This window comes from Thamnophis sirtalis, unplaced genomic scaffold (assembly GCF_051295495.1).
Source record: "Thamnophis sirtalis isolate CommonGarterSnake01/CBP01778 unplaced genomic scaffold, rThaSir2_p1.2 scaffold_15, whole genome shotgun sequence".
NCBI classification, from domain to species: Eukaryota; Metazoa; Chordata; class Lepidosauria; order Squamata; family Natricidae; genus Thamnophis; species Thamnophis sirtalis.
The window spans coordinates 36,414,460-36,439,043 of record NW_028261395.1 but is presented as its reverse complement, the minus strand read 5'-3'; the positions used below and the strand labels follow the sequence as shown (position 1 = coordinate 36,439,043).

The window sequence follows — 24,584 nt, the reverse complement described above, 5'->3', positions numbered from 1 at the left end:
AGAGAATAGATGGGGGTGGTGCCAGTCAGAGGTGGTATTTACTGATTCTTTGAACTACTCAAAATTTCCACTACCAGTTCTCCAGAACTGGTCAGACCTTGCTGAATACCACCTCTGCTGTATACTGCACGAGCCAGAAAGAGGGTTGAGAAAATATCTACAGACCCCTCACATCCTGGATATAAATTGTTTCAAGTCCTTCCCTCAGGACGCTGCTATGGAACATTGCATGCCAAAACAACCAGACCATAAAGAGAGACACATCCCCCTCCCCTGCCATCATTCTACTAAACACCTAATTCTCTTATGTCTAAAGATACCTAACAATGTAGTAGGGCTGTATTGCTATTATTCTTCTCATCTTTCTCCTCATCTTTCCTACTTACCTTCTCCTATTGGTATCTTACCATTTATCACTTCCTATTTGTATCTTATGGTTTATGATAGTGTCTTATGATTTATGATCTATGACTTATCACTTTGGTTTTTTTATGTACACTGAGAACTTATGTATGTACCCTGAGAGCTTATGTACCAGAGACGAATTCCTTGTGTGTCCACTCACACTTGGCTAATAAAGAATTCTTTTGTTTCATTCCATTTCGTTCCACTCTATTCCACTCCACTCCACTCTTAATAGAATCTAGCAGAATCAGTAATATATTGTAAAGGAATCTAGCAGAATCAGTAATATATCATAAAATAGAAGAATTTTTTTTTAAACAAATACTTTTCTCTGATATTCCCTGAAAACAGTTTTGGAATTTTTTGAAAGTCATGTCTCCCCCCTCCCCCGACTTGGCCATTATCAGAATTCTCAATCCCATTGCCTGTCTCCATGTTGCCTCATATGGTCAAAGATAGTTTTCAACGCCTGCCTGCTCATTTGTCTGCTCGGAGATTCCTGTTCCAGTGAGTTCACTTCAGAAGGCCTCTTATCAAAGCTGATCTGAAAGAAACAACTGCCTGAAGGGGTCTCTATAGTTCTTTGATTTATTCATTTGATTTATTTGTAATAGCCTAAGGGATAGGAAGACAAGGCTTATCATCTGTCGATCTTTGTAGATAATTTCTTTGGTTTTCCTTTTTAAGACACTGTGAGTGTTCTTCTGTTTAGGCAATTGGGAATGTCTTGAACTACCTGACAGATGCAAAGAGGAAACACTCTCACATCTTATGGATTAATCTCCGTGAAGATATAGTTCTAGAAGAGAATGAACAAACCTATACCTTACGGGAAATTGGCAATCTGGAACAGCAGATCACGGTACCTGTAGCATCCTCAGAACAACTAGAGGTGAGACCTTGGACACTAGAATTTTCTGTTGATTCCTCTGCCTACTTGTTCTGCTAGCAAATTTCTTACTATCCACAAAGGTCTTGATAGCAGGGGTGAAATCAATTTACCTTCGCTACCGGTTCACAAATGTGAGTTTGCATGCGCCACCTCTGTGCGTGCACATGTACAGAGTGTAAAAAATGGGATGTGATGACATCCGGACAGGTGGGTGGAGCCTCCCACCACTACTGGTTTGCCCAAACCAGATAGAACCGGCTGAACAACACCACTGCTTGATAGCATATCCAGTGAGAATGAATTCAGTGATGGGCTGTGGAGATGGTGCAGTGATGGAGAATGAGCTTTAGTAGGTAGGAGTGAGTCATGCTTTGTGTTCTCCTCCTGAGTAATTTCCCATTTCATTGCACCTACTCTCTTGCAAGTAAAAGGCAGAAGAGAAAAATCCAGAATTACTGATTTTTCCTCTTCCACATTTTATCTTAATGTATCAATTGGATGAGTTCCATATTTAAAGCAGATAAATAAAGCAGCTTGTGATATTTATTTCTTGACATAACCATCCTTCTCATGTCCACATCATGTCATCATCAACAGTGTTTTAAACCTAAAATGAACTGGAAAATGTTTTTTTCTAATTTTAGAATGGCTACAGGATATGTTCTTCCTGTAGAATTTATTTATTTATGGCTAGTCTTCAACTTACAACCACAGTGGGGACAGGAATTTCCATTGCTGAGCAAGGTTGTTGTTACGTAAGTTGGGGCTGATATTACAACCTTTTTGCCATGGTTGTTAAGTGAATCACTGCAATGGTTAAGTGAATCAGGTGTTTGTTAATCAAGTCTGGCTTTCCCCATTGACTTTGCTTGTCAGCAGCCAGCTGGGAAAGTGACAGATGGTGATCCCATCACCCAGGCCATGCAGTTATCTGTACATGCCATTTGCCAAGTGCACACATTTTGATCACATGCCTGTGGGGATGCTGCAATAGCTGTAAGTGTGCAAGGACCAGTTGTAAGTCACTTTTGTGGCCCATTCTAATTTCAGATGGTTGCTAAATGAATGATTGTAAGTTGAAGATTACTGTATTCAGTTTGCCCCTCCTGCAGTCCATTAGACTCTTGTCAATTCATGGCATAAGTAATAATAACAGGTTCATAGTAAAAGAAATTAAACACGTCACCAGTGGTGGGTTTCAAAAAAGTTTGGAACCTCTTCTGTAGGTGTGGCCTGCTTATTGGGTCCACTGGTGGTCTAACCGGTTCGGTAGATTTGACGAACCGGTTCTACCGAATAGGTACGAACTGGTAGGAACCCACCTCTGCACGTCACTCAGTAGGTGAGTAGATTGGTATAATTCCATCACAGCGTGGCCTCTGAAGCAATAGGATCTTTGACAATCTGATCATGAATTGTGAGTCTGTTCCATAGCATAGATCCATGATGGTGAACCTATGGCTCATGTGCCAAAGATGGCACGCAGAGCCCTCTTTGTGGGCACGCATGCCATCGCTATCTTCTCTTCTGGGTATGCGTGTCGGACAGCTGGTTTGGTGTGCATGTGCACTGGCCAGCTGCTCTTCTGAGTTCTGTCTTCTGCATGTGTGTGCATGCACACGATGGTACCCAGAAGAACAGCTGGCTGCCATGCGCTTGCGCACCAGCCAGCTGCTCTCTTCTGGGTTCCGGCACTCTGGCATGCACACGCACTCTACAGTTTCAGCACTCGGTGCCGAAAAGATTAAATCATCACTGGCATAGATGAATCTCCTTTCATATCATAAAAGAGAACAGAATAATCTGAGACTTGATATTCAAGAGTAATTCCTTATTGACATTTTGTCTACATTATTTGTAATATGCTGAAGTGTTAAGCCAGGATTTTGTAACCCCTGAATTGTTGAATAAACTTTAGTGGCCCAGTTGGCACATAACATCATGTTTTTTTTAAAAATGAGTTGATACATCATGCTAATCTAGAGGTGGGGAACTTTCTGACTTGTGGATTTCAACTCCCAGAATTCCTGAGCCAGCATGGAAGTCCACAAATCATAAAAGGGCCTTAGTTCCCCACCCCTGTGCTAATCAATAAAAAAGCAACATTCTGACTTTGTGTATGGACAGTTCTGGAAAAGAGAAACTATCTTTTCACTAACCAGACATAATCATATGGGATGGATGTTTAAAGGCAGAGGGCTCTTTTATGTAATCCGGGAAAATCAGGGTTAGTCAAACATTCCTTGGCATGGGAGCCAAAGAAGATAATTTTCTATTCTCCAATGAATACTCGTGGTGGTGGTGGGGGGAAGTCTTGTGTAATACAATGTTTTTGGCAATAAGTGATTAAAGACAGGGATTGATTTCTGTAGAAATAATAAGCAAAGTAATTTCTTTATGTCATGTCGTTCTTCTCAGCAATAGTTGGGTGCATGCCCTTTTGTGCATTTTATATATGACAACAACAGCCCAATTCAATTATATTCTCAAGGAACTTCATATAAAATATTTTCACAAATTCTGTAAACCCTGGTAAAGGTGTGCAAGGTGTGTATCATCACATGTTCAGGGAAAGAAAATATTGTGGTCTGCCAGAGGCCAGCAGAGCTGGTAGCAAATTTAGACAGTGAGGAGGTTGGGGAGGAACATGGGCCAGTTCTGGAGTCTGGGGTAGGTTTGGATGAGGGCTCTATGTCGGAGGCAGAGATGGGGCCAGGGCCGTCTGACAGTTATCATCTGCCTTCGGAGTCAGACATCAGTGGGGCAGAAGAACAGCTGGAGACTATTCCCAGTGTGCACATGCCAGATGAAGGGAACAGCTAAGGAACAAGGGTCGACTTGGGAGTAAGGCCACAGGTGGACGGTGAATGCCCCTCCCATGGGGAATAAAAGAGGAGAGAAAGGGGAGTGGAGTTTGCAGGAGACAATTAGTTCATTCCTGCATTCTTGCCAAGTATTGCAGCATCTGAAAGATACCGGCCTGGCCATGTTCAAGCCTGATAAATTGTGAGCTATCTTGAAAGACCGTGGGAGAGGAAAGACTTTGCTGGAGAGAAATTCACTGTAAATTAAATAAAAGGGGGTTATTGGGATGAGGACTCGTCTTTGTGCTGCTGGGGAAGCCTAGGTTAGAACAGAAAAGACAAAAAATAAGTACTGTTAATACTCTTCTTCTTTCTACTAAAGTGATATCAAGATGCTACATAACAGATTTTGTTCCTAGTCTTTGTCCTGCTTAGTTGCAAGGTCTGGATGTTTTGTACTGATTGCTCATTGCAGTTTGAAATGATCAATGTATTATGAGATGAGGGCTTTTGTTTTCAAGATATTTTTCTGTAGAGTCCATGCTCATTTGAGGCTTAGAAGAAGTGACTAAACCTGTGGTTCTCAACCTTTGACCCCCTTTAAATACCTTTTGTGGTCACGGATCATGGCCATAAACCCCCAAGAATTAATTCAAGATTTAAATCATAACATTTCTTCAAGCCGTGATACAAATAAAAAAAGATTTCGATTTATGTACATTTGATTGAATATATGAGCTTTTGTTAGAAATACTAACTTTGTAGATTTACAGAGATTCGATATTGGAGAGGAGTGAGGCTTTTTGCCTTGTGAAGTTATGCAGCATTTTCCCTTAGTTGAATTTCCCCATTAATTTATGCATTGTAACCATAAATTGCATTCCATAAAATATCCAGTCCGCCAGTTTCTCGTGTGAATAGTTGATTTTCTATTTCTGTGTATCAGTGTACTCTTCAACCTGGTTCCCTCCAGTTGTGGTTTTTATAATTCCTTTCTTGATGGAAATATGGGCATTGTATTCCAACCTACCTGGAGGGCATAGGGTGAGAGAAGATTAAGCTTCTTGAAGATAGAACTGAAAGAGATGAATGACTCCCTTGTTTCTTTGACACTGCTTCAGAAACTAGAATCTGCCTTGAAGAATGATCTGTTGAAATCCCAGAAACGGATTGAGGTTTATTTGGAACAGGAGAAGCAGATGAAAACGTTGAAATCATGCTTAACCATGCAGGAGATATTTAACCGGCACAAAAGCAATTGCCAAGGGCTGGCCTACAAACGGATCCCAGTTCCAGATTTCTGTGGTCTGAAGGAGAAGGTAAGCAAGCACCTTAGAAGTTCCACTTCTGCTCAGTGGTGGGATTCAAATAATTTAACAACCGGTTCGTCCAGGATCAGGTTGGCTGTTGTGGGAGATGTGGCCCATTCCCGTCCTTCAGCTCCGCTGCACATGCGGGACGAGCCTCCCGCGATGGCTAACCTGATCTTGGGCGAACCAGTTGTTAAATTACACCACCACCACCACCACCACTCGCTATCAAAATTGATCCTGGGCATTGCGCTGCAATGGAGAAATGGGAAACAGAGCGGCCAGCATAAGGGGAGGAGGAGGAGGAAGGAGAAGAAAGAGGGAAAGTGGCCATTAAGAGAAACTATTCATTTGAATGGATGTTTTTTTGTAGGGAAACTGGCAAAAAAAAAAGCAAACTCTTCTCAAATTTTGGAGGATCCATTTAAGTGGTTTGAAGTTTAAGTGGTCTGAAAAAAATAATAATTCCCATGACATCTTTGGTTTGTGTCCCTAGGACTTTGATCAGATACTGGAAGCCATGAAGGGCGCGCTGGCTGAAGATTCCCACACAGCCTTTTTGTTCAACTGTCACAGTGGCAGAGGAAGAACTACAACAGCCATGGTTATTGCTGTCCTCATCCTTTGGCATTTCAAGGTATGTGTTCCCTGGGAGCAGCATGGCGGGAACAGTCTAGAGCAGGAGTGTCAAACTCGATTTCATTGAGGTTGTGTTTGACATCAGGAGTCAGGGTGGGTGTGGTCACAGTGGGCGTGGCCAGCTCAATGTCACTTGTGTTGGGACGCGAGGCCCTCCCAAGCTCTTTTCACTGGCATAGGCACCGTGGACTGGTCCTTTCCTGTTTCCATGATGGCCCCGCGGGTAGTGGTGGGCTTCAAAAATTTCAGCAACAGGTTCTCTGCTTGGTTGCTGGCATGGTGGGCATGGCCTAACCGGCCTCCTGCACCATGGTGGGGGAGGGAGGGACTGTTTTCACCTTCCCCAGGATCCAGAGGCTTTTCTCGAGCCTCTGGGAGGGCGAAAACTGCCTCCCCCAGACTCTGGAGACCTTCCGGGAGGCCCGTTTTTCCCTCTCCACAAGTCTCTGCGTGGGCCCTGTACTTGCTTCACATCCAAAACGGGCCATGTGGAGACTCCTGAGAGGGGTGTGCTGGGGTGGCAGGGGTAGGGCATGGTGGGCAGGGCCAGCCAGGGGTGGGATTTGGAGGTTCTCTGAACCGGCCATAATGTTAACTACAGTTTCTCCCGAACCCGGGCGAACCCATAGCAGCCCACCCCTGCCCGTGGACCAGGTCTAAGCACCCCATGGGCCACATCTGGCCTGCAGGCCTTGAATTTGACACCTCTGGTCTAGAGTTATGTAGCAAGTGGGACCTCGTATCTTGAATGAAATCCTACTGCAAAAGGTGTTGGATCCCACGTTATTTCAGGGTCACAGGTTTTAATCTTTCACGCTACTTTGGGAGCTGTATATCTGGAAGAGAAATAAAAAAATATAAGGTATGACATTAATTTGTCCAGATGTTGGCAGTCTTTGTGGTCCCCGCTCTGAGGAGCTATGTAGCAAGAGCTTCCTAATCTCGCCTAGTCTCTTAATCATCCATTTAAAAAAGCTTTTCATGTTTGCAACACAAGACAATACTTCAAAAGGGACCTTATCTTAGTTCTGATTATATTGCCCCAAGTTGAAATGATGGCTTCCTTTTCTGGTTGAATTTGATGAGTTAAAACAGGAGAAATATTTTTAAAAAAAAGTAATGCAGGGGTGAAATCCAGCAGCTTCTGGAGAACTAGTAGCGGAAAGTTTAAGTAGTTCGGAGAACCGGTAGCGGAAATTTTGAGTAGTTCAGAGAACTGGCAAATGCCACCTCTAGCTGAGGTGGGGTGGGAATGGAGATTTTGCAGTATCCTTCCCCTGCCACGCCCCCCAAGCCTCACCATGCCACCAAGCCATGCCCACAGAACCAGTAGTAAAACAAAAAATCCACTGAAGCAATGTGGATATGCGTGCTCATGTTTATTGAGCTCTGTGAAAATGTCCAGGGTGGTCTTCAGTGAGAAATGAAAGAATAACAGAGGTCCATTGAAATCAGCTCACTCAGTTCTGGCCAGAAGACAGCTGGAACTGTTTTTTTCAGAATGAATGCTTGCTTATTGTAGGATAAAAGTATTTTGTCTATTATCATGTCAATTCTATTCTTATAAATGTCAGAGCCAAGCCGAAGGCGTGTTACAGCATAGCTAGGTGGAAGAGTTGGAATTTGGTCAACCTTATCATTACTTCATCCTCAGCAAATTGTGGCTAATTTGTCTGGCAGTAAGCCAGTTTCAATCCCTATGTTATAAGCCTGATTTATTTGGAAGTTGGACAGCATATGGAATTGCACATAATCAGAAAAATAGTGGCTATGTTTCTATACTGAATAATTCCCATTCTTTTGGCCATTTACAAACTAAAATATCACCAGTCCTTCAGTGCACTATAACAATATTTTTTCAACCATGCCATTACTCTAAAAGCTCTTATTGTCGTGATCATCATATCCTACTGACAAGTATCCTGATTGACAATAACCTTAATGCACCAAAGCCTTTATCATCCGGTTGGTGCAAGGAAAGAATTTGACCCCGTCCTAGAACTAGGCCAAAGAAAAAGAGGAGAAGAAAGGACACCTGTAATTACAGCTTGAAGGGGTCCATTTTTCTCATGTTAGACTCAAAATTTCCACTTTGCCATGTGCACTTACGAAAAAAATCCAGAATCCTGCTGTGGCTCCCCGTACCCCGTTTTGGTTGCCAGAGGCACCACAGGCCAGTCCTTTACTATTTCCATGCTGGTTCCAGGGGCCAGATTGAAGCACTCTTTGGCCGGATCTGGCCCGCATGCCTTGAGTTTGGCATCCCTGGTATATGCCAACTCTTCAAAGGAGGAACCACTGTTTTAGTTTTTTCATAGCTTTAAAACTGAGACTAAGCCTGGCTTTTTGCTGCAGGGAATCCCTGAGATCACGGAGGATGAGATTGTGAGTGTGCCAGATGCCAAGTACACAAAAGGAGAATTTGAGGTTGGTGTCTTCTAATGAATGCTTTGTATTTTCTTAATATACCGTATTTTTCGGAGTATAAGATGCACCGGAGTATGAGACACACCATGATTTTGAAGAGGTAATTTAAAAAAAGGTTTTTGCACTCTGCAGCCCTCCCAAACATTCTGCACGCCTCTTTTTTTAAAAAAAAAAGTAGAAAAAGGGGCACACAGTGGCTTTGGGAGGCTTGTAGAGTGCTCCTGGGGGCTGGGGAAGGGGGAGGGCAAAAACGAGCATAGAAAAGTAGTAGTCAGTTGCAAGGAAGGAAGGGGAAGGAAGGAAGGAGGGAAGGAAGGAAGGAAGGAAGGAAGGAAAGAAGGAGCTTTTAAATGATGAATAACATTAACATTGCAGCAAAAGACAAGAGGAGTTAGAGAGGTATGCAAGCAAAGCTTAGCAAGTTAGCTAAACTAATATGTCCTTTGCATTTTTATGCATCCTAACGCTCAGAATGAGATAATGCACAAGCATGTCAAAGCCAAGTAGATGAATTACACTAATAGCATGCTAAAAGTCTTTGTGTTGACACATTAAGAGCAACACTTTTGAATTATTTGTTTGCAAAGTAAAATTTTGCACGATGCTGGAAGAACCGCATTCTCATGGCAACCCACCCCCCAAAAGACTCCTAATACCTAATAACTAAAATGTGACTTCCAGTTTTCTTCCCTTTTGTGCTTAACATTAACATTTGAGCTGCCCAGAGTAAATCTGACACAGCAGGGACACAGTTGATTGCAGCAACTTTACTAATCAGCTACTAGCTACTAACCAGATAATAACAAACATACTTTTCAAATAGACACAGCTATTTGAAGTTACAACTGACAAAACATCTTGGGGAGATACTTACACAAGCAAGAGGGTCAGACATGGGAAATCCCACTCTATATCCTACAATGGACATCTCTGCATTTGTGCAGCAGAGGTAGAAGACCTGGCTCACATCCTACCTATTTGATTGTTGCAGGGATGGGTTGCTGCTGGCATTACTGCCGGTTTGGCGCATAATTTTTTTTGCTCTGTGCGTGTGCACATTTACATCTAAAAAGGTGAAAAGGGGAAAAATACATTTTTGCAATGAAGATTGTTCTGCGCATGCGCAGAACCAAAAATCAAGATGGTGCCACTGCCGATAGAACCAGTTCGGGGTCGTGGCAGGTCGAGTTACTACCTATTCAGCTGAACCGGTAGGAACTCACCTCTGGATCGTTGCCTGTATAAGTGGGTGAGAGACAGGTACCTTGGTCTATATACCAAATGAATGATCCATTGAGATTCAAAACAACTTACCTTATGTGCCAGTGGTGGGATTCGCTTACCTTCCCTACCGGTTCATAAATGTGAGCGTGCACGCAGGGCTGGCTGGGGAATTCTGGGAATTGAAGTCCATGTCTCTTAAAGCTGCCAAGGTTGAAGAAACACTGAGATATACATCTCAGGGCCTCCTTTATATTGTGTTTTTTATTAAAAAAATTATTTTTATTAAACAGTTTTTTAAAAAGAATTATTTTAAATTTCCTTGTGTACAACATTTCCACATCGGTATACATCATTTTGTATGCATTTCTCCCCCCTTATTTCAATTTCTCTTTATCTATACATATGATATTAATATATACATTCCTTAAGCTTAACAATCCTTCATTGTGTATCATTTCCATTTATACATGTACATATATGTACATTGCTAAATTCTAATTCCTGTGTCTTCTTCATTTAGTCTTTCCTTAAGCTTTACACCTATCCTCTAACCATTTGTACCATTCGTTCCATACCGTATAATATTCTGTTTCCTCCTTTTCTTGTATTTCTTTTGTGAGTCTGTCCGTCTCTGCACACTCTAAAACTTTCTTTATCACATTTTCCTGTGTTGGTATGTTATTGTTCTTCCAGTTTTGTGCGTATAATATTCTAGTTGCCGTTATTGATGTGTAAAATTAAATACTGTATTTTTTAAATCATATTTCCTTGTAGGTATTCCCAATAAAAATAATTCCAGGTTCATATCAATTTGCTGTTTAGTTATTTCTTCAAGCTCTTTTCTTGTTCTCTTCCAATATTGTTTAACTTTGGGACATAACCACCACATGTGATATTATGTTCCCTGATTTTGTCTATATGAGGTTTTTTTTAGCGATGCAAGGAGGATATCTAAGTACTAAACTTTGCCTTCATAGAGAAACTGTGTTTCTTATATCTGCTGGAGGCATTTTCTTTGCTGAGTGTTTAGTCCCTGTGTGAGAAAAGAGACTCCAGAAGGGAAAAGCTTCATTATCAGCTGTATGGTTTGCTCTTATCTGCTAGGTGGTGATGAAAATCCTTCAGATATTGCCAGAGGGACACCGGATGAAGAAGGAGGTTGACATGGCATTGGACACAGTGAGTGAAACAATGACGCCCATGCACTACCATCTGAGAGAAATCATCATTAGTACTTACAGACAGGTAAGGTTAACCTCAGAGAGAAGAAAAAAAAAACCAAATTACTGGGTGTATTTTATGATTTTTTGCTCACTTCTGGTCCAATCAGCTATTAAGACCAGTTGTGAGTGTGTTGTGACTTTAGTCAACCATGTATAATTGGAATGTTTTGGAGTGTTGCCATAGAAGGATCAAAAATAAGAGGGGGTGTTGTGGCCGCATGACAGCGCGTGAACCCACACCCATAATGCAATGCACATGCAACCGCTCCCTGCGCATGCACATGAACCCCTCCATGCTCCTCCACCCATGCGCCCCACCCACCCCTGAGCCCCGCGCAGTGCCCCTGTGCCCCATTTTGGGCCTGGAAGGTCTCCTGCACCAACCTGGAAGCCAAAACAGGGTGCAGGGGTGCTGTATGAGCCCCTAAAATGCAACGCGAGCATCCCCCCTATGTATGCGCACTGCCCCCCCCCAGCATGAGCATGCGTGTCCCTGGCATACCCTCTGCCCCTCACGGATGCACAGTGGAGCTGGGCTGGGCTGGCGGGTGGCTCTGTGCCAGCCGCCACCCCAATGTGCCAGCCACTTACATGTGCCATATGTTCGCCATCACGGCTCTAGATTGTTTGTAGTCTTTAGTCCAAGACATTTTTATTTCATGGCAACTGTCACCATTCCTGTTAGTTTATGAGCCTAGAAAGATAAAATTGGTCAACTTTTTAGTGTTTTCTCTACCCCTTTTCAATTGATGGGTTGTGCCTGTTGACATAATATTAGTTTTTGAAACATTGAGCAGTGGAGTGGCTTTTGAATTCTCACCTCCAACAGGATACTCCATAAGATTTCCTCGTTTCAGCCCTTGAGGTTGTTATCATAACCCTAACTGAAATTGTTAATGTTGCCCCCAGTTATTTCTGCTGATCTGTTTTACATATGTTAAATGAATATGATGGTAATATTCAATTATAGTGTTTTCTTTTCCAAGTTTGGAACCATTTAATTTCTCCCTATTCTGTTCTAAATAGAGAGCCAGTTTGATTTAGTGCTTAAGGCGCCAGGCTAGAAAGTAGGAGACCAGGAGGATGTAGGAGAGATCCTGGCTTTTGGGACTGAATTCTAGTCCCACCTTTGGCATGAAAGCTGATTGGATGACTTTGGTCCAATCACTCACTCTCAGTCCATGACATCAGATTTGCATGACAAGCTGGTTGGTTAATTCCTGTCGCAACCAATGGATCAACACTCCATTGATTTGAAAAAAAGGAGACCTTTCATGTGTGATTGCCACCTTCAACTTTCCCAGCCAACTTACCACAAGCAAAGTCAATAGGGGATGCCAGATTTTCTTAATGACTGCACGATTCACTTAACAACTGCAGCGATTCACTTAACAACCTTGGCAAAAAAAAAATCATAAAATTGAGTGCAATTTATTCAACACCCACCTTACTTAGCAACAGACCTCACCCCAACTGTGGCTGTATTTCAATGACTTCCTATAAAGCTCATCTTTATATACGTTTCCTGTTCCTTTACTTTTATTCAAGAAATCCTTTATCCTCCCCTTTTGACTATTTGACTCTTCTTGTATTTTTTTAAAATGGAAATCAGTGTTCAGTTGGACACATTTTCCACTTTTGTCTTTTTCTTCACTTGTAGTTTCAATGTATAAGATGGACAGCCATTTACATGTTTCTGTGGCTTTTTCTACATCTGTAGTGTAAACTGTATGTAATGTGTGGAAAATACCACTAGATGTCAGGTTAGAATGCCAATATTTTTCTTGTGGCTACAAAATCATTGAAAACATCATTGTAAATCCAATTGTCACTATGTCTGAATCTTGTCTATACTGGTCAGAAAGGCACAAATAATTTTAATACATCCCATTTCATGAAGAATGCACATCTAATATTATTTGTTCCTGGTTAACATTTTAATTAATTTTATTTTGATTCTGTACTCTGGTTTTATTGTGTAAATATGGTAAGCCACTTTATTATATATATTCTGTAAAGACCGGTTGGTTGCAAGTTGTCAGTTAAGATGGATGGATGGATGGATGGATAGATGGATGGATGGATGGATGGATGGACAGATCTTTTTTCCACTGAGCTTGTATGAATAGAATAGAATAGAATAGAATTCTTTATTGGCCAAGTGTGATTATCTTTGTTGCACATGCTCTCAATGTACATAACAGAATAAAATACATTCATCAAGAATAAAAAGATGCAACACTTAGTGATAAGGTTACCAATAAGCTATCAAATCATACTAGGAAACAAATAAAAACAATATAAATTGAAAGATTTAGTATTTAGTATTTAGTATTTATTAGGATTTATAGGCTGCCCTTTTCCCTAAGGGGACTCAGGGCGGCTTACAATCATTAGGAATATTAGATACATATGGAACCTCTTCCATATGATGCTTTGGGGGAAAAAGAAAGTTGAAATTTTCCAAAATAGCAAATATGTTCTTCATAAGCCTTCATGGGAAATTATCAGGTAGACTCTTGTTTGTTACTTAGGATTGATGTCATTAAAGTAAAAATAATATTGCAAGTGTTATATCAATGAAGAAGAATATTTGGAGCTCGGGATTGACATGAAGGAGTCCTTGGTGCTCTCTGAACTTACTTGTATTCCTGCAGACGTTTAATTGCCCAAACTAGGTAACGTCATCAGTGCTGATAAGGAGTGGAGCAAAACTGACAGCCCTTCTTAGTAGCCCTGATGATGTTACCTAGTTTGGGCAATTAAACATTTGCAGGAATACAAGTAAGTTCAGAGCGCACCAAGGGCCCCTCAAGTGTGATATCACCTTGGTGTTTTTTGTTTTCATTACCAGCCTTCTTTATTGACCCTCTGCTCTGAGGGGGGAAAAAAACTTTTTCATTTCTGCTGAGGAATATCAGAAGAATATCTCTTCTATAAATAGTTTGATATTTTTGTCATTTTTTAAAAAGTGATCAGCACAAGCAATTAGCATCCAGACATCCGAGCAGTGGTAGGTTGCCTGAACCTGTTCCAGATTCTCTTTCAACTTTGACATTGTCTGCCCTTGCTGATAGTTACAGCAGGTGTTGATTGACATAAGACGTAAGACTTTGACAGTATATTTCGTTGTGTGCCTTAAAGTTTTCCTTAATATGGAATACAACACGGACAAGCAGACAATACTTCTTCTCATAACACTGTTTTATTACACAAATTATAAATTTTATTCTATTCTCTGTTTTCGATTTCTAGTCTTATTTAATCTATAAAGTATTCTTGTATTCTGTTTCTATGCTCTTACTCCCGTGTATATAATTTTATGCTTTTTAAAAATCTTAACTATTTCTTAATTCTTTGTATTCTAAGTATTCCCCCCTTTCCTCAGGGGCAGGTGGAGACGCTAAGTCAGAGAGAATGGTCAATTGTCTAGAGCCGTGATGGTGAACCTATGGGACTCGTGCCACAGGTGGCACGTGGAGCCCTCTCTGCGGGCACGCGAGCCATCACTCAACTCAGCTACACTGCACATGCAAGGGCGCCTCTTGCTGGCCAGCTGCCACATGTGTGGGAAATGCACACACATGCAGGGGGCGGGGGGGGGGTATGTGTGTATGTGTGGGGAGTGCAGCATGCCCCCCTGCCCATTTTTGACTCCAGGAGGCTGCAGGGAGGCCTGTTAGGCCCAACATGGAGTGGGAAGGTTGCACACACATGTGTGGGGATCACGTGCATGCACAGGAGTCACACAGGTGTGTATGCGCACATGCACAGGGGGGCAGGGCGCATTGCATTATGTGTGTGGGTATAATTTCGGCACACAAGGAGAAAAGGGTTAGCCATCACTGGTCTAGAGCTTCCTACTGAATTCATGGCAACAATCAAATCTTATCTTTATGATGGTCATAGACCAGCATAAGGAAGGCAAGGTGGAGTCAGTTAAAAGGCATAGAAAGCACAGCAGAGTCTAAAGAAATATGAAAAATCTTCTAGTATAGTGATGGTGAACCTTTTCAGCACCGAGTGCTGAAAAGGGAATGTGTGTGCATACATGCGACTGCAGCACTGAATGCCAAAAAGGGAGTACTTTGTGTGCTCGTCTGGGATCAGGAAGAGGAGCTGCCTAGCGCCACGAATTGAACTTCCGGTTTCTGGCGCACATGCCCCCTGGGCACTCCTTTTCCTGGTCAGCAAGTCTTCCGGTTTATGTTGCGCATGCACACATGCTGATCAGCTGGCCAGCGCTCATGCTCATTCCTGAAAACAGAAGACCAGCTCTTCAAGTTTCCAACACTGCTGCACGCACAAAGTCCAGTTGATCATTGCTTGCACATGTGCATCAGAAACCCGGAAGAGGAATGGACGACACCACATGTGCCAAACAACATGGCTCCACGTACCACTTCAGGCATGGGTGCCATAGGTTCCCAATCACAGTTCTAGTATAAAATATATGTACTATATTAAAACAAGCTATATATGTTCACACAGATGCACATACTCAGACACATATACATACATACATGAGTCTAAAAATCTAAAAGAGCTAGGAACATTAGAAGGGTGTAGGGGAGCACAAAATATAGTAGGTAGAAGACTGTGGAATTCTTGGCAATAATGGGATTTGAACCAGGTGTGTAATTCTGTCCAACACGTAGTAAATAAATTGCACCAACGTTTCCATGCCTTTTAATCTGTTTCTGTCTTGCGGAATATTCTTGCTGTGTCCTGTTAACTTGACTTTCCCTGCGTGAAAAAATGGAAATGATAAACCAGTTTTAGTGGTTACTTTTAACATTAACCTAGGCTACCTATCTAGAAAACAAACGTTGAGATTCTAACATGAGGGGGAAAGGGGCAATTGGAGTTAGGGTATGATTGAGGGGTAGAAAATACTGCTGTAAACAAATAATCAGCACCTTGCCAGTTATTTTCTCTTTCCCCATCTCTATATCTTTATCATCAATCCTTCCTTCCTTCCTTCCTTCCTTCCTTCCTTCCTTCCTTCCTTCCTTCCTTCCTTCCTTTCCTTCCTCCCTCCCTCCCTCCCTCCCTCCCTCCCTCCCTCCCTCCCTCTTTCTTTCTTTCTTTCTTTCTTTCTTTCTTTCTTTCTTTCTTTCTTTCTTTCTTTCTTTCTTTCTTTCTTTCTTTCTTTCTTTCTTTCTTTCTTTCTTTCTTTCTTTCTTCCAGCATAACTCTGGAGCACCTCGAGCAATTTCAACCAAATTTGGTACACAGATGACTTACTAACTGGAGACAAATACTGTGGGGATGAGACATCCCTAACAACCCTCCGGGGGGGGGGGGTGTGTTCTATTAAGATACAGCCTGTTGTGCTATACTGTCGTACTGGATTCTACTGTACAGTGCAGTGGAGTTGCCATGTAACGGTTTCACAATACTCCACAAGGGGGCTCCCTCTAGTAAGGGGAAAAATTCAACATTAGAAATTACATTTGATCCAGACATTTTCCCCCTATAAACCCAGGCAATGCTGGGTTATCAACTAGTTAGATATATTAACCTTGGGGCCTTGAATTGTCAGGATCCCATGTTCCTTGTGTGCGATCCTGACAAGACTATGGTGAGGGAGTGCAGGAAAATGCATGTATTTTATTTAATTTGTTTTACCAATTGCATAGGTACCTATTCCACACCAGGGGCTCTAGGTAGTGAATGGAGGGTTAAAACCAGACCAGACCTAGAGTACACAATAGCAACAGACAGACAATGTAAACATATGGGCAAGGTCTGACTCTAAAATAATTCAGCATCAGTGAAGGAACACAATTTCCCTGTCATCCAAACTTGCCCAGTGCTAAACATGTCATTACATGAAAGTTTTAAAATGTAATTGTAAGCACAAGGATTCCAGCTTCATAAAGGATCCACGCTGGAAGGTGAAGGAAAATTTAACTATTTAAAGTATTTATAGCGGTACCGATAGTCTGTTCCAAGTTCTGTTCACTAATTCTCTTCATTACTACATTTTTGCCTGACGATTGCGGAACATTTTATGATACTAAAGCTGAACTACATAACCAGGAAAGACTTGAAAACTGGATAAAGGAAACCCCTTCTTGTCACATTCAATGTTAAAGTATTTTTTGAAAAATGCTACTTCCCCTTTGAGGAATTTTAATTTGAATTAGGTTAAGCATTCATGCTTAATTTAAACATGTCTCTGTGTGCTGTCTTATAATTGTTTTTCTTGGGAGGAAATTACTAAGAGTAATTCAGTTTTTTTAAGACAAGATTTAAAACTCTTCAATTTTTCCTTGAATTATATCCCTATCGCATGGAAATTGATATCTGGACAAAAAACCCCTGATTCTCTATATTCTATTTATTGTTAAAATACTTCAATATTGGAGAGATAAGTAGTTGGTTCCATCTGCTGAATAGTCTCTAGCCTTAAGCAACAATAAAATAAATTTCTTATTGATATACATCAGAATTGATTACAATGAAGTATGGCTTATTAATTGAAATACTTTGATCAAATTTATATACATAGTTGTCTGTGTGCATAAATGTTCTATATATGTTCTCTTCTGTTTTGTTTTAGTTGTATTTATTTAATTATTTGTTTTGTGTCATTCAGTCAGTGTTGATTCTTCAGCAACCACATAAATAGATCCCCCCCATTTGTCCCTAACCTAGTCTCTTGTCTTTCAACAGTGCATTTACTGCCATTAATTTAGCTCATTTGGAAAGGGATTTTGACTTAAAGAGTGGTCTTAAATTATTTTAGACAAAGAATGGATTCTAATATTGTACTTCTGCTCCTGGATCCACTAGGATCTATGGGTGGGTGAAAGGTCTTTAATGATCCAAGTATTTATCTATAGTTAGCACTAATACAGCTTTATGAAACTGATGCCTTTTAACTTTGTGTTGGCCAAATGCTGGGCAGTGATGCCTATTAATTATGAGGGCTGCATTCTCAGCACATCTAGAGGGCATCAAGTGGTGAAATGCCAACAATATTTGAAACAGGAGGAAACAATAAGGACTTTCCAGTTTTGGTTGAGTCTTTTTCTAAGTGCTGAGGTTCAAGAAGCTATAAAGTAGCTAAGTAAACACAGGAACGTTGAACAAAAGTTGGAAGAAACTTTATTGGATTCCCAGCAGTGGCTCTTAACTAATAGTTGCTTCAGCTGCTTAGACTCTAAAACCTTCTCAACACATTTAGGATTTTTATTTGGATGGGGCAAACAATTTTAGTTATATTTCTGCCTGGAACTGAGCAAGAGAACCAGACAACTTAGAAAATGTTTACCATTTGGGAGAGGTTTAAATAAGGAAGTCAACTTATAGAACCACTGTAGGATGTTTCTTTGTAGATGTTTTTTTTTAAAAGACGGTGTCCAAAAAATAGAGGGTCTCTGCATGCTATTTTTGAAAAGTCATACTGAGACCTTTTTGAGTCTCTCCTTTTTGAATTCAGCTTTTAGATTAGAAGAATTCTATGGCTGTAACTTGGGAGATCTTCCTCTCCCCTTTTTTCCTAGCTTCCCACAAATGTAGACATAATTATACAAGAGTTTCTCATTACCAACTGTGAGCAATTCTTTGGGAGCAAACCCTAAAACATAATTCATAACTAATGTCATCTGCTTCTTGTCAGCTTGGATCTGAGTGTATGCAGTTGTTTAACTTTCCATTCTGAAGAGAGCAAGTTGAATAAAATGTATAATATGTTGTCTTTGTTATGCTATTTATAACCCACTGGCTTTTTGTAAGCTGTGGTGCTATGTGTATTCTGTAGAATTCAATTATATTTAATGGAACCAAGTCTGGATTAATATGAAATAATCACACATACAAACCATAATCAGGCTGGGAAATGGACGTCAAGATGAGATCTTGCCTCATCAAGGCAGGATCTCATCTTAAGTTTTGATCATTTCTGATCCAAAATCATACATCGGAAAAGGATCTTGCAGCTCATCAGATGCTTTGCTCTGGAATTCTCAAGAAGAGTTAAGATCTATTGATAAAACGTTTCTGACCTTTAACATTTAGACATGATAGCAGTGTTCCAATATTTGAGGGGCTCCCACAGAGAGGAGGGAGTCAGCTATTTTCCAAAGCACCCGAAGGCCAGACAAGGAATAATGGATGGAAACTGATCAAGTAGAGATTCAACCTGGAAATAAGGAAAAATATTCTGACAGTGAGAGCAATCAACCAACGGAACAGCTTGCCATTGGAAGTTGTGGGAGCTTCATCACTGGGGGCTTTCAAGAAAAAACTAGACTGCCACCAAGATGTTGGAAAACCATTTGTCTGAAGTGGTGCCTGAGCAGGGGGTTGAACTAGAAGACCAAGGTCCCTTTCAATATTCTATTCTATTCTATCTGTCAGAAATGGTATAGGGTCTCCTGCTTGGGCGGGTGGTGGAGTGTTGGACTAGATCAGTGTTTCTCAACCTTGGCAACTTGAAGATGTCTGGACTTCAACTCCCAGAATTCCCCAGCCAGCATTCGCTGGCTGGGGAATTCTGGGAGTTGAAGTCCAGACATCTTCAAGTTGCTAGGGTTGAAAAACACTGGACTAGATGACCTACAAGGTCCCTTCCAACTCTGTTAATCTGTTAAAAAACTCATAGCAATAGAGGCTGATATCTTTGCCTCTAGATCTCTAGACTCTACAGTCGATGCTAAATTGCATCATACAGTGCATATTTGTTCATTGTCTTCTTTCATTACAATCACAGTGTGGGATACAAAATAGAATTAAAACCATTCAATCCCAGCATGCTAAAACTAGAATGATCAGCATGGCCACAAATGTCCATCAACAAAGATTCATTTAAGAACTTCTTTGAACAAATAGGTTTTGGTCTATTCAGCAAGCAAGGTGTGCTAGGTTTGGTACAGATAGTCCTCAATTTACAACAATTCCTTTAATGACTTTTCAAAATTAACAATGGCACAGGAAAAAAGTGACTTAAATGTTCATTTTTCACACTTAATGACCATTGCAGCATCTCCATGATCATGTGATCAAAATTCAGACATTTGACAACTGACTCTCATTTATGATGGTGTCCCTGGGTCATGTGATCTGCTTGCAAGCAAAATCAAAGAGGAAGCCAGCTTTATTTTACATCTCTTACTAGCTTAACAGCTGCAGCGATTCACTTAATAACCACAACAAGAAAGGTCATAAAATGGGGCACCTGTTTCACTTAGAAACAAAACTTTGGGGCTCAGTTGTGATTGTAAGTTGAGGACTACCTGTATTAGTCATTATGTATCCACATCTGGAGTGTGATGGATAATGGCTTCACTGGTGATTTGACATTACCCTGTAAGCTTGCTGGTGATGTTCTTATATAGAAAACCATTCTTACCAAAAAACCTAAGGGCTAGTAACCTTGAAGTCTGCCACATCAGTCCATGGATCTCCACTGAAAACAGTGTATTTCTAAACATCTCTCTTAAAAATGTTCAATTATTTTGAACCTAGGGGCTCCAAATGTATATTCTTAGCTCACCAAAGATGTGTCTGTGGCCAGTGCCTCCTGCTCTCTGAATGTAGGAAACCATTGTAGACAGAAAAACCAGCTAGGGCAGGATATTTATCTCCATTCCAGCATTGCTTCATCATCCATGACAGCCCTTTATGTTTTCACGTGGTCTATAAATAAAAGTTAAGACATACTTCTGGATCTGTGTCATTGAGTGGACAATTACTGGGGTGGCCTTGATTGGATCACCCTTCAGAGTGCACACTGCTAATCTGTTCTGCACATTTGCTGCTTCTACTGTTGCCTCCATGATTGTTCATAGTTAGATTCCAAGTTGCAGTCGGTATTGCTTCCAAATTAAGTCTTACAATGGATTCTTTCCCCCAAATAAGCCATCTGCTTCTGATTCCCATCTTGCCATGGTTTTCTTTTCTGTTACCCAACAGGTGACAGATAGGTGGCTTCATCAGCGTACCTGAAGAGATAAATACTCATCTGAAGCCTTACCATTGGCATTTGACTTTATGCACGATGCTCAGTCCTAGTGTGTCACATATAGCGGCAGCATTGTTACGTCTTTGAGAAATTTTTGCGCTCACTTTATAGGCAAGTCGGTGTAATATAATAGTTGATTTGGATGAGGAAATTGAGGCTTAAGTCCCACTCAGGAGGGAGCTTTTGCTGAATGAGTGTGGTCTATTATTTTCTTGTAATCCAATTTATCTTATGGGGTTGTACCTCTGGATATAAAATTAGGTAACATCCTTCTGTGTATACAGTGGTTCCTGTTGTGGTCCGACAGCAGTTGGACAGGGAGGAGGTTGGGGAGGAGCATGGGCCAATCCTGGAGGCTATGGAAGACTCAGATGAGGGCTCCGCATTGGAGGCTGAGATGGGCCCGAGGCCATCTAGCACAGAGGTGGGTTCCTACCAGTTCGCACCTATTCGGTAGAACCGGTTCGTCAAGTCTACCGAACCAGTTAGAAGAGGTTCCACCAGTGGATCCGGAAAGCAGGCCACACCTACAGAAGAGGCTCCAAATTTATTTGAAACCCACCACTGGTCCTTGGATATGCTTATTCTACCCTATCATGCTCATATTTATAAAACTCAGTGCCTCTGTGAAAGGTAAGGATGACTACTGCGTTTGTGGTGCAATCAGAACATTGTGTGTGTTGAAGTTGTTTTAACGCAAACCAAAGATGCCTTTTAAAAAACAAGTTTACATCATATTCTTATGCATGCCAGTGCTGTGTGTGAGGTAATTTAAGGTGGTTCTGACAAGTGTTGTCGGCATCTTTATATCCGGTCACATGGGCAGCAAACCACTCCCATCCGGTCACATGGGCGGCAAGCCACTCCCACAAAGGAGGCCACACCCACAGAGTAGGTTTTGAACAATTTTTGAAACCCACCACTGATCTAGCAGTGATCAGGTGCCTACAGAGCTAGACAGCAGTGAGGCAGAGGAACAGCTAGAGCCTGTTCCCAGCATGCGCATGCACAGAGCTGCCAGAAGAAAAGAATAACTCAGAAATTAGGGTAGACTTGGGAGTAAAGTCACAGGTGGAAAGTGATTGGCCCTTCCCATAGAAAATAAAAGAGGAGCAAAAGAGAAATGGGCTTTTGCAGGAAACAATGTGTTCGTTCGGTCATTAGATTCATTCATGAGTGTGAAGATCTGTCCGTGAATCTCAGAGACTCTGTGCCCAGTCTTTCCTTTCACAACACCTGATTTGGAAAATATTTACATGGCAGCTTTCCAAGATAGATAAGGTCTGTAGTCATAAATATTCCTTTGAAAGACTGTTTGCCAGGCCTTTGCTGAATGTGAATGAGAGGAATTCACATTCATTGAATAAAAGGGGTTTTATCGGGACCAGGAATCTGCTTCGTGCTTTCTGGGGAAGCCTAGGTTAGAACAGTTCCAGAGACAAGGTGGGATAGAAAGTCAAAGAACAAAATCCACAATTGGAAATCAACATGTGTCTTACAAGGCAGGAACAATGTGTGTCCAAACAGATCCCAAGTAAAAAAACCCACAGCTCTTTCTACAGCTGTAGATGCTTAATTTATTTTTCTGTTATTTTCCTTGTAAAAGATTTCCCACTGGGATGCATTAATAATTTTAATTCCAGCTTTAATTGTATTCTGGCTTTCCTATCAAACACACAAGCCATTTGCAAATGGGGACTGGGGAGAAAAAAACAGGCTTTCTTAAATGCATAATTTTCACGCCTGGTGAGAACAAACAATAACATTCTAGAATGTAGTGGAAAATGTCATTTTGTGCTGGTTATTTATATTTCTGAAGATCAACCATGCTAAACATTCTGGTCTGGATTCTGAGATAAATTAGTTTAAGGGTGTTTGGAAAAAGAACGTTGGGTTGTTGTTGTTTTTTGTCCTTCCCTCTTTTGCCACCTGTTCCCTGAATTTCAGAAAATGGAAGGTATGAGTGCTGAAATTTAGATGCTGCATGGTGACACCAAAATTGAACATGGCATGGCATGACATGGCTTCCAGAGGTGGTATTCAGCCGGTTCGAACCGGTCCGTGCAAACCAGAGTGGAAATTTTGAGTAGTTTGGAGAACTTCTGGTTGGCCCCACCCTCCCACCCTCGTCGTTGCCTGTCCTATATTCCCTTGTTTTTTACCTCAGCTGATTCACGCAGCAGAATGGATCGCTGCACCTCAGTTGAGCTAAAACACAGCTCAGCTCACCAGCTCTGACACGGAGGGCAGCCTTTGAGTGCTGCATGCACAAAGCGCTATCTCATAGAACCGGTAAGGAAAGATTTGGAATCCCACCACTGATGGCTTCTCAAAGTTGAACCCCTCTATATCAGATTCCGGTGGATGAAGTTGGTATCAAAGAACCACCAACTCTGAGCTTCTACTAAATCCCAATTATTGTTACATTTTTAATGTTTGGACATTTTCATTTATTTCCCCTATCACATCCAAGCAGAAACTTGTCATCAAGATGAGGGATTAAACGTTTGGTGATAAGGGAATTATCTCAAGGAGTTGGGGTTGGGGTTGTTTAGCCAACAGAAAATATGAAGGAAAAAGTTGAGGTCCTATTTAGTTCACAGTTGAAGGCATTGTAACTTCCAATGGTCACTAAACAAACTGTTGTAAGTTGAGGACTACTCATAACTGACATCCCTTACGAATTGTATTCCTTATAAATATGTAAAGGCACACAAACCTTGCTCCCCTAACATCTTGGCCCCAGCGCCTGCAGGCAAATGCATCTCCATAAGATATGGGGCCAACTAAGTTGCAAGGGACGGGAAATTGGTCATTCTTCCAAGAAAAAGTGGACAAACAGTGAAGCTGCTGGAAGAATGATCCATCGAGTGTCCCATTTCAGTCAGACTTCATTAGCCAAGTAATCACCCCACTGAGTCAATATATGACACTTTCCATTAGGGTGATCTGAATGTAAATTCCATTTCGCATTGATTTGTGGCTCCGTAAAAACATGAAGATTTTAAAAAAAAATGCTTAGTAGTTGTTAAAAAAAATAAAGCTAGAGGATTTAATAGGAAACATTCAGGGGACAGCATCTGGTATGATTTCAGTCTGCTCAAGCTATTTCTTCTCCCTAGCAGAGAACTCGTTGGCTATAAACTAAAGTTTTATATGTATGTATTTCTTTCTATGAAAGGGCTGGAAACTATCATGGTCCAAGTGAGGACACACCCCCCCCTTCTTCCCTGCTAAAGGGACTCCTCCCATCTATCATTCTCAAAGTACTTTAGGGGAGGGGTCTCCAAGCTTGGCAACGTTAAGACTTGTGGACTTCAATTCCCAGAGTTCCTCAGCCAGGAAAGCTGGGAGTTGAAGTCCACAAGTCTTAAAGTTGCCAAGGTTGGAGACCCCCTGCTTTTGGGAATGGGCCCTTTTTTAGTGCTTTACCCACTAGCTGGACAATAAATGCCAGCACAAAGCTCCCTACTGAAATAAAAATCTTCTCCCCTGAACTTTACTTCACCAAAACTGCTGAAAGTTTCAGTGGGAGTTAAGAGCTTATTCTCCCCTTAAAGATTTATTGAGGCTCCATTCTCTCTCATTCAGGATATTAGGGAAAAGAGAAAGGACAAAGCAAGCTCTTTTGAGAACTCTGTAATGGTTGGGAAAGGTGAAAAGAGGAAAAAAAAAGATGATGAGCAA

At 41.3% G+C, this 24,584-nt stretch overlaps 1 protein-coding gene across 3 annotated transcripts in view; it reads left to right on the top strand.

The window, feature by feature from the left end:
• Positions 1 to 24,584, top strand: part of PALD1 (phosphatase domain containing paladin 1) — a 147,195-nt gene that overhangs the window by 87,182 nt on the left and 35,429 nt on the right. For all 3 annotated transcript variants that reach the window (XM_087701987.1, XM_087701988.1, XM_087701989.1), the window contains exons 14-18: positions 1,118 to 1,297; positions 5,223 to 5,420; positions 5,908 to 6,048; positions 8,406 to 8,477; positions 10,806 to 10,946. In XM_087701987.1, coding sequence (XP_087558113.1) covers positions 1,118 to 1,297; positions 5,223 to 5,420; positions 5,908 to 6,048; positions 8,406 to 8,477; positions 10,806 to 10,946 — 732 coding nt within the window. The remainder of the gene's footprint in view (positions 1 to 1,117; positions 1,298 to 5,222; positions 5,421 to 5,907; positions 6,049 to 8,405; positions 8,478 to 10,805; positions 10,947 to 24,584) is intronic.